This window comes from Marmota marmota, unplaced genomic scaffold, assembly GCF_001458135.2.
Source record: "Marmota marmota marmota unplaced genomic scaffold, marMar, whole genome shotgun sequence".
NCBI classification, from domain to species: Eukaryota; Metazoa; Chordata; class Mammalia; order Rodentia; family Sciuridae; genus Marmota; species Marmota marmota.
The window spans coordinates 21,734,887-21,745,607 of NW_025999842.1; the positions used below are offsets into that span (position 1 = coordinate 21,734,887).

At 30.9% G+C, this 10,721-nt stretch overlaps 1 protein-coding gene across 3 annotated transcripts in view; it reads left to right on the plus strand.

Annotated features, from left to right (window-relative positions):
- The window catches only part of Grik2 (glutamate ionotropic receptor kainate type subunit 2), a 664,662-nt gene that overhangs the window by 212,802 nt on the left and 441,139 nt on the right, over positions 1-10,721 (plus strand). For all 3 annotated transcript variants that reach the window (XM_015499657.2, XM_015499664.2, XM_015499670.2), the window contains 2 exons: positions 5,268-5,435; positions 9,137-9,394. In XM_015499657.2, coding sequence (XP_015355143.1) covers positions 5,268-5,435; positions 9,137-9,394 — 426 coding nt within the window. The remainder of the gene's footprint in view (positions 1-5,267; positions 5,436-9,136; positions 9,395-10,721) is intronic.

Sequence of the window (10,721 nt, forward strand, 5' to 3'; positions counted from 1 at the left end):
TTTTTTTTTTTTTTTTTTTTTTTTTTTTAATATTTATTTATTTATTTTAGCTTTCGGCGGACACAACATCTTTTTTTTTGTTTGTATGTGGTGCTGAGGATCGAACCCCGGCCGCACGCATACCAGGCGAGCGCGCTACCGCTTGAGCCACATCCTCAGCCCTAAAATCGTTCTTAAATATGATTATACAACTGATCCACAGGGTTAGGGATGTAACTCAGTGGTAGAACACATTCCTAACATGTGCAAAGCCTTGGATTCAATCCTCAATACCTAAAAAACCAAACCAAACCAAAACTACTTATCCACAAATATTTATTAAAAATGCAATCCTTTTTTTGTGACATGGCTGCATAATCATTTGCTTTTGACTAATAGCTACATTCTCATAGGTAGGAATTGGTAACTCATTGTAGTTTTCATATGGATTTCCTTGTTGATTGGTGATGCTGAACTTTTTTTCACATATCTTTTGGCCATTTAACTATCATCTTTGAGACTACTAAAAGCAAAAAATTGGATAACCTCTAGAAATGGCTAAATTCCTGGAACCATGCAAATAACTAAGTCTGAATTATAAAGAAATAAAAAATATCTGAATAGTCCAATTATGAGTAAATAGATTAAATAAGTCATTGGTAAACTACCAACATGAAAGTCCCAAGACCTGATGGTTTCACTGGTGAATTCTACTACTAGGAACTTCAAAAATTATTAACATCAATCTTTCTCAATGTCTTTCAAAATATAGAAGAGGATGGTGCAATCCTAGACTTACCAGTTGAACAGCATTTTTCCAGCACCACAGCCTGACAAACTATAGGAAAAGAAAATTTGGTCCAGTATTCCTAATGAATATAGATGCAGAAGTTCTCAACAAAATCTTAGTGAACTGAATTTAGCAGCACATTAAAAGAGGCAGATACCATGACGAAATGGGATTTACCTGAAGTCCAAGACTCATTTAACATATATAAACCAATAAATGTGATATATCATATTAGTGGCATGAAGGATAAAAACATATGACTTTCTTAGTGGGTACAGAAAAGGTATTTGGAAAATTTAACATCAATTTATAATAAAAATCTCTTTGCCACTCATATGTGGCAAAGATACTTAAAACATGCATCAGATAAAGGGGAATTTCTTCAACAGGAAAACTGAACATTAGGAAAACTGGACATTACAAGCAAAATAATAAAATTGAACTCTCGTTTTATGTCACATACAAAAACCAACTCAAAATGAATCAAAGACTTAATAAAACAGGAAACTGTCAAACTACTAAAAGAAAATACAGGGTAAAAATCCATGACATGGTCTTGGAAAATTTGTTTTTTATATGATCCCCAAAACACAAGCCACAAAAGCAAAGACTGACAGTGGGATTCCATAAAAGTGAAGGATTCTGCAATGAAGAGTAGTAAATAATCAACAGAGTAAATGGATAGCCTATAGAATGAGTGAAAACATTTGAAAACTATCCATCTGATAAAAGATTTATATATAAACAATATATACAGATTTCAAACAACTCAACAGCAAGAAAAAAATAACGTGATTTTTAAAAATGGACAAAGGCCTTGAGTGGATATTTCTCAAAAGAAGACAAGCTGCTATATTTTATTTGGAATTTTCATCTATATTCTTATGAAGAGTTGGTCATAATTTTTTTAAAATATGGTATATTTGATTTTGTACATATTTGTTTAATTTTTACATATCACCCACTGAAACTTCATAAAGAAATTTATGTTCTAAATCCATGCATCTTCATTTCTCTCTAACAGAAGTTTATAGAAGACTGGAATCAGTATATTTAGGTATTTTCTTCAAACATACAGTTGATTACTCTTAACAGCACAAGAGAAAAAAAGGAATTAGGGTTTCACAAGACAGGACCCTAGGACCCTGTAATTCTCAACAGACCATGGAGGTTAAGGAACAGCTTGGGTGCCTTAACATAAACATAAACAAATACATAACATAAACAAACATTTCAGAAGGTGACGGTAGTGATTCATTAATTTTTCTGATACTGATACATCTTTCAAAAATCTTGGGACTACAAATAGGGCATGGTATCAGTTCTTTTTCCTTCTCTGGCAAAAGACCTCAGAATGGAAAACTATTAAATGATTTTCTCCTTATTATTATACTTGGGATTTCAAAACTATGGAGGAATTTTGGCTCACAAATCTTCCTTAATAAAGACCTTCAATAATCCACAGTGGGGAAAAAATCTATATAATTAAATAAAAACAAAAGATATTTTGGTCCCTTCTCTTTTTAATGAAAAGAAGATAAATATTAATGAAGAATGGATATTACAGACATTTTTTTCTTTGACAGTGTAACTTCTTTTCCATCCTCCTCTTAAATATAACAGTCACTATCAATTTGTGATTTTTATCTTAATGCAATATCGTTTCTCTTTGTTCCTAGAAATCTTTTTAAAAGAAAGAATAATTAATGATAATCTTCCAAGTGTCTTTATAACATCTAGTATGGTGTTTATACTTTTTTTCTTCTTTGCCCAATTAATGGTTAGATGTTATTAAAACGTTCCAAAATTTTCAACAGGATGTGAAAAGGTTTCTTCTCTCCTTGTGTGTTGGTGGCTTCCCTTCTACTTTTTTCTGGAAAGCAATTCCTTTATATAAAATATTTTTTTATCCTTTCTTACAATACCTGCTCTGCACATGTCAGAGGTGCTGAGTTATTCAGTTTCTCTCTTAATAGTGTTAGATGGTTTTATGGATGATATTTTGCTTATGAAGTCTGCATTATCTGGATTTTTGGGGGGGTTTTATGAGCAAAGTATTAGATTCTGGCTTTGAATCAATAAAAAATTATTAAATTTATTTAATTAAGGTAGAAAACTAGTTATCCTGAATTTCAAAGATTTATTTAAATATTCAAAGCAGTGATAAATATGTTGAATCTATAGTATTTATTTTGAAGATAAGTACAAGATAAGCAAGTTTCAACATATTATCATCAAATATTGACTAATTCTCGATCTTATATTTATATCAAATAGAAATTACAATTCTGAACTGAGGTTAGTAGAAGATTCAGTTTTTAAATTTTATTTTTCCAGGAATAAACTACTTCAGATTCAGATATGTGTAGGTGACTTCTTATTCATAATTAACTATTCAGGTACTTTATAATTTTTTTCTGTTCTATATATAAGATCTTACATTTCTAATATCATTATATTATTTAAGTCACTGTGTCTTACATTTTAATAAATTCTGTATATTATTCCTGAATAAATATTTAAAGAAACCTGCTGGTTTCTTGTGGAATAGGCAATATTTGGAATGAGACATGGACAGATTACAATCCTGGCTCCTTCACTTGTTGGCTGATATTTTTGTTCTTGTAAAATACTTCTACTTGGGATTTCTTTGAAGATTTGATGAAATTTTACATTCATATTGAGTGCTTGCCCTATGGCAGTCACTCTTCTAAGAACTTCATATTAGCCAATATTTCATTTTTACAACAATTCTGTGTAGTTGACTCCCTTATCATCCTTTTTAGAAAAGATGAATTAGTTCAAACTAGGTTTAAGCATTTGTACAAATTTACACCAGTGGCAAGTGGCAGACCCAGAATGTAAATCTAGTCTGCCACTAAAACCCATTCCTATACCTCTATTGTCTTCCATTATACAAGACATATAATTTAGTTCTGATTACCCATTGGAGATGTAGATACTCAAGTCCTTCTGCATAAGTCACCAATAATTTTAAAGATATCCAGGTTACTATCTTACAATAAGTCTGTTTCTATACTAACTATACCATCAATTCAGTTAAAATCCAAAATAAGAAAAATATTGCAAACTAATTTGGTACTAAGTAAAAAAATATCATATTCTTTCTGACAACAATTTTTTTTTATCCCCGTGGTTCTTTTTAAAAAATATTTACTTTTTAGTTGTAGTTGGACATAATACCTTCATTCTATTTACTTATTTTTATGTGGTGCTGAGGTTTGAACCCAGCACCTCGCACACTAGGTGAGCACTCTACCCCTGAGCCACAACCCCAGCCCCATCCCTGTGGTCCTTCTAAGTTCTAATTGCTCTCAGAGGAATTGCAAAGATACCATGACTTTTTGTTAAATCTGAATGTTAAATTTGAATAGATAGTTACCAGTATTATTGTCACCTGGCATTCCTGTATGAAAATACATTTGATAATGCATGGATTTCTAATTGTGAAACTGCCTTATTCAAAGGGATGTAGTTTGTGAATGATTGTGCTATGAGTACATGGTGTGAAATTTAAAAGAGGGAAAGATAAAGGCTTTTTAATTTTACAGTACTAATTCTTCAATGACAATTTGGAAAAAAATATCAGGCATTTCCCTTTTCATCTTATTCACCATACCAACAATAAAAAAGAGATTCTGCCAAGGCAAAGTTTGGTAGCAGGAATCTTCCAGCAGAAGAGTAATATCAGAGAGGAAGAAGACAGGGACAAGAATGAGGAAACTTTGCTAAGGCACAGTTGGGAAGGTGCCAGGTTAAAGGCACATGTCTTAAAATTACATTTTATGACGAAAATTTATGTTACAGTGCTTTTTGTTGATTAAGGGATCTGCATTAATGCCATGTGTCCTCTGAAAAGAGACTTAGAGAAAATGAATAAAGAAATGATACTTGGTTATCTTTTCTCATATGTCAGATAAGATGCTGGGATTTGCAAAAGTTTTGGGCTTTAATCAAAACAAAATAAATATCATAAAAGTTGAACTAAAGAATTCTGACTTCTGAATTAATGGAGATAACTTGAATTCAATTTTTCCATTGCTTAGCTTTATCTCATACACACACACACACACACACACGTGCGGCATTGATAATTCTGGAACAGTGTGCAAAATTTGGGGATTAATTTTCATTATTTAAGGAAAAAAATCTGTCTATCTATGATATACCTTGTATATCTATCAGCTCTAAAATAAGTTATTGCCAAAGACAGGGGAGAGAGACATATCCTATTTAAATAGTATTAAATTTTGTCAGCACAACAAGGCAGTTTTTGCCAGTATGAATTTATTTTAAAGGGTATATCTATCTATACAATTCATAGAAAAAGTAAGTACAAACCCTGTGCACTTAAACAAATCATACAAACACACATGCAGACACTCAGATGTGCATATATAAGCTTAAAATATAGAAAACTTCTGAGATTTTCTCTATATTCTAAGACCCATGTGCTTATTCTCTTTTGTTTTGCCAGGTGGTATTTTTGAATATGTGGAATCTGGCCCAATGGGAGCTGAGGAACTCGCGTTCAGATTTGCTGTGAACACAATCAACAGAAATAGGACCTTGTTGCCCAATACCACCCTAACCTATGACACCCAGAAGATCAATCTATATGACAGTTTTGAAGCATCCAAGAAAGGTAATTGATTGATATTTAGCATCTTGTTTTCTGGAATTCAAATTTCCAGGTATTCTTAAGAGATTTCTTAAAACCCTCATGTAGTTAATAAGCTGTTAAGAACATTTGCATATAAAGTTTCCTTTTCTAAACGCACAAAAATTTTATCAGGGAGGGGAAGGTGATATAATCATATTTTAGAATAAATCTGCTTATAAATCAATGCAATTAAATCTGTGATAGTCAAATTGTTTTTATCCCAATTGATCCTTTTGCCTGTTTAGTAAATTATACCTATTTTTAAAAACCCATTAAAATAAGATACATGTATCAGTGTATTTCATGAAGTTTTGAAATCCACTGTTACATTTTCATTTTTATTACCTGTCAATACTTTTGTATTATCACTTTGGTATCAATTTATTGACTACCTTGAAAGTATTGTCGTTTCAAGCAACTTCAAAAAATCAGTCCAATTTTATTTGAAAATTTTGAACTATAATTACTTTATGTATTCTCTATGCTTATTTTTGATCACTCAGTGTTTCTTCTTCCAACTGAAACTAAATGATAATTGATATAAAAATTATATAATGGAATAATTAGAATACTTTATGTATTTTATGTATTATTATCTTATAAAAGTATTTGAAATGACAAGAGTAGTAAACCATTCATTTTGTGAATATGAATTTAACATTCAGATGTGAAGAAAGATAATGGAAATATTATCAAAGTATTATTTTAGCAAAATGGCAGTCTTATTTGTAAATGTGTTTGATAGATATTTCCATAATTTCATGTAAGTAATCTTTTCTAACATGTAGGTGATGTTATACTTGGGGTCTTGTCTTTTCCATAGTTAAAAGTCATGTAATAGAAATTAACTTCCATGACATAGATTTTTCAAAGGAGCAGGCATACAAAGCATTTGTTTGCACTTCATACTTTTAAACAATGTTTTCTTTTCTGTGATGCTAATATTATTTTAGTAGCTGCCTTTTGTTAATGGAAATGTACATAATTATTTATAATTCTAAGTTGGTGCAGATTTCTTCTAAGCTTATTAATATTAATGGCAGCTGATAAGGTACAACATTGCTCAAGATGAAAGTCTTCTTTTCCCCCAGCAGCTAACTTCTGTTTATCAAAGCCATATTCTCCCTGCCCTTTGAATTCATATCTTTATGAATATAAATAAGTTCCACATTTCAGAACCATGTCAGGGTAGTGAAAGGTTTGGAAAGCTGAAAAAAGGTTAAAGTTTACTGCAAAATGCTACATTTGTCATCATAATTGCAAAGTAAGTCATTAACTGCAAGACAAGTGCATTTGATTAGTGGCATAGTTCATGATTATTTTCATTAGGAAGAAGAAGCTTTGCCTCTAATGAAAGCATTCAGACCAAAGAACATGGAATGAGTGCAGTATAAATAAAATATTAATAGATTTCTTAATGATGACTTTGCAGGAACAATGTAAAAACATAGGCTAGAATGTTCTGACAGAAAACAAGATACTATGCTGGGAATGTCCTAGCAATATATTAAATGATCCAGTCGTTTGTTTTCCAAACCCTTATAATAAATTTAAAATTCTTAAAAACTCATAGGGAATCAAATCTATTAGTTGACATTGGCTTAAAATCAGGAAAAGCTCAAAAAAAGTGTGTGAGTAACTTTCTTTGTTAGATGTTAAAAGTGTGACTGCATGGTTTGAGCTTTATCTTGTGAAGCTCTTTTTTGTTAAACTGTTGCTGGTTAGAAAATACACATAGGTAAAAGGATAATATAAGGGAAGAGTTACCATAGCTTTGAACCTCCTAGGGGCTTAATAAAAATACACATTGATAATGACATTAATGATTGATTATAAAATAGTTTAATTAATTTGAATGTTTTAAAAAGTTAATTTTAAGACAAGAAAATAATAAGAAATTAGATTTAAATTTTGACATTTTTCACTGGCTTTTTTCTCCTGTATTTCTATTAGGAAAACATTGTTTTGCTGAGTTAATGAATATACTTATGTATTAGAACTTGATTCATTATTTGAATCATATATTATTTTTAAATGACTCCTCTGACAATTGATAATTCTATGTTAGACACATGAATACACTAAATACTCTCATAAAATATTTAGCTTTTCATAGCTTGTGATTTTTCTAAAAAAAAATGAGTGAAGGAAGATTGTTTGTTCTCAATGTACATTAATTTAAAATCCCATGTTGAGAAATCCCAAGTTGAGATTTTTTTAGGCTCCAGATTTTCTATGAATTCAGAATTCTATTCATTATGTAGAAAGGAAGAATCTATTCAAAATCAATGTGTTTAGATCATAATGGAATTTTGAAGAGAGTTCAAGCAAATGTTTTTCCAACTAAGACTTTATTATTGCATGCCTTGATGATTATGAATTCATTCATCACATTCTACATTTTTTGTAGAAAATTCTGAAAGAAAATGTCAGAAAAGTTCACACAGTAGAATTACAATCCATTTTGGAAGAATTGTGTCTGAACATCTGATTTTAGTTTAAATCCCAATAGAACTCCTCAGTCCTGTTTAAATGTTTACAGTAATGGACATATCATTTCCTCTTGGACAAAGTTTTCCATGTCTGGACATTTCCCACTTCATATATTAATTTGTGAGTAGCTTTTAAATGCCCAGGTTCTCCTTTGCCAGTTAAATGACACAAGCTTAAACTTATTTCACAGTCTAGGTCTTCAAGGTTTTTTTTAATTTTTTTTTTAGTAAAAATTTTTAAAATATATATACTTTTAGTTGTAGATGGACACAATACCTTGATTTATTTATTTTCATGTGGTGCTGCGGATAGAACCCAGTACCTCACCCATACCAGGCAAGCACTGTACCACTGAGCTACAACTCCAGCCCCCAGTTCTTCAAATATTTGAAGATAATTTTCATGATTCTAGTAATTATTCACTCTGGGGAAAAAACTCACTATTTGCTTCAGTGTGCCTTATAAAAATTTAAGTCCTAAACTGAATATGCTCTAGTTTGTTTATGCCTTTTAATTACTACAATTATTATTCATAAAAATGAAATTTTCTGTGAGTAAATACTAACTTTAAAAAATAATTTAGAACAGTATAAAAGACATTTTAGTATCCAAAAAGTATATAAGATGAATACTTATCTAATGATTTTGGCGCTCTTCTACTCAGTGAGTTAAAGTCATATGAAATCATCCCCAAGAGCCATAGTAGGTTTTGTATGACTGGTTGTATGCATAAGTTGACCTGTGACTATACTTTAACTGTACTTTGCCTTAGCTAATTCAGTCAGAAGAGGGGCCAAATGGCTGACTGTTCATTAATAATTTTAAATTATAAAGGATGACCAGGAAATTTGGGGAAGAAACACTATTTTTTTCATTTTCCTAACAAAAATTAGTCTTCCAAAATGAACATGAAAATTTAAAAATGTGTAGACATTCCTTTTCTTTCTCCTTTTCCAAAATTGTAGACTTACTTGAACATTAAGCTGCAGGCATTTGAGTGAATTAATTCTCTTATAACAAACTGAAAATGTTCAGACAGATAAAATGCAAAAGTAGTGAAATGTAAATATTATGTTAAAGAAAAAATCTTTATTCAGGATGATACCTTTGGGTTTTAATAATAATGTGTTATCTGCTGATGTACTGGCATCTCTCCTCTCTTTATTAACAGACTTCTATCTCCTCTGTAGCCTGTGATCAACTGTCTCTTGGGGTGGCTGCCATCTTCGGGCCTTCACACAGCTCATCAGCAAACGCGGTACAGTCCATCTGCAATGCTCTGGGGGTTCCCCACATACAGACCCGCTGGAAGCACCAGGTGTCAGACAACAAAGATTCCTTTTATGTCAGCCTCTATCCAGACTTCTCTTCGCTCAGCCGTGCCATTTTAGACTTGGTGCAGTTTTTCAAGTGGAAAACCGTCACAGTTGTATATGATGACAGCACTGGTAAGAAAAATTAGTAGTCTTTGGGCTATGCTTTAAATATATATCATTTTCTGGAGCCTACTCCGAATTCTGTGTTCTTGGTTTTTGTTTGGTTTTTATGTGGGTTTTTGTTTGTTTGTTCATTTTTAAAAATTAAGTTAAGAGAAGGAAAGACATTTGGAACCAGATATCAATCCTAATTTCATGTATACAGATAACAGCAAAATCACAGACTTTTTCTCTGTTTGTGTATTAAGCACTTTTTTTTGAAGTGTCAACTAGCTTTAACCATAAATTGGGCAAAGGATAGAGATAGTATGAAATATAATATTGAGATGTTTATTCAAAGAATATTTCTAATAGGTTGAGGATAATTTCCTGCAGCTATCAGTGAACTTGTCAAGAAATTCATAGTTTTGCCTCAATTTTTTATCTGTTTATATGCAAATAATGCATATGGAAAGTAATAAGTTTGTTGAGATTTCTTTCTCAACTGGGCAACAACATAATAACCATTGAAATATTTGTGAGTTTTTGGAACTACTCTTGTGCAGACACCACTTAGGGATTTAGAGACTAGAACGTACAAATGATATTTATTGAGTGTCTTAAAAGAATATTTTAATGAATACTTACTGACTGGAGGTTATGCAAATTTCTTGTTTTAATGTATGTCAATATTTTTATATATGAATGGTTACCTTCAATTTTTAACTAAACACAAGTCTTAGGCTGAGGGTGTAGTTCAGTAGAGCACTTGTCTAGCAAGCAAGAGGTCCTGGGTTCATATCATCCACCAGTACTGAAAAAAATAGTTGCAGAGAAATTTAAGAAAATAAACAGTAAAAATAAACTTTTAATATCTGTTGGCAGTTATAGAGGTGAAGGAACTTAAAACAGAGCAATACATGATTGACAGAAACATAGCTAAAATTTTATGCTATTTTTTCAATACTCTACCTAGTATTCTTTAAATTAGAACATAAAATATTTTATTTTAGGGCCCTTCACTATACTTTCTTAAATATACAAAATTGAAATTATTTTAATTTAAATTCTTCCCAAGAGTATGCCAGGAATACATTTAGTTTACATATGCAGATACAGAGGTCTGTTCCAAAATTTGTTTATTTGTTAAGAATATCGATTACTACAAATTGGCAAATAGGAGCTTTTTAAAGAGAACAGGAAGTTACAGGACTTGAGAAATGAAGGTATTTTTAAAAAGTTTTTATTGGGAAATAGACAAGTTTGAACAGAAATATAAATGTGTGTGTGTGCATGCATGTGTGTATAATAAAATATATATATATATATATATATATATATATATATATATATATATATA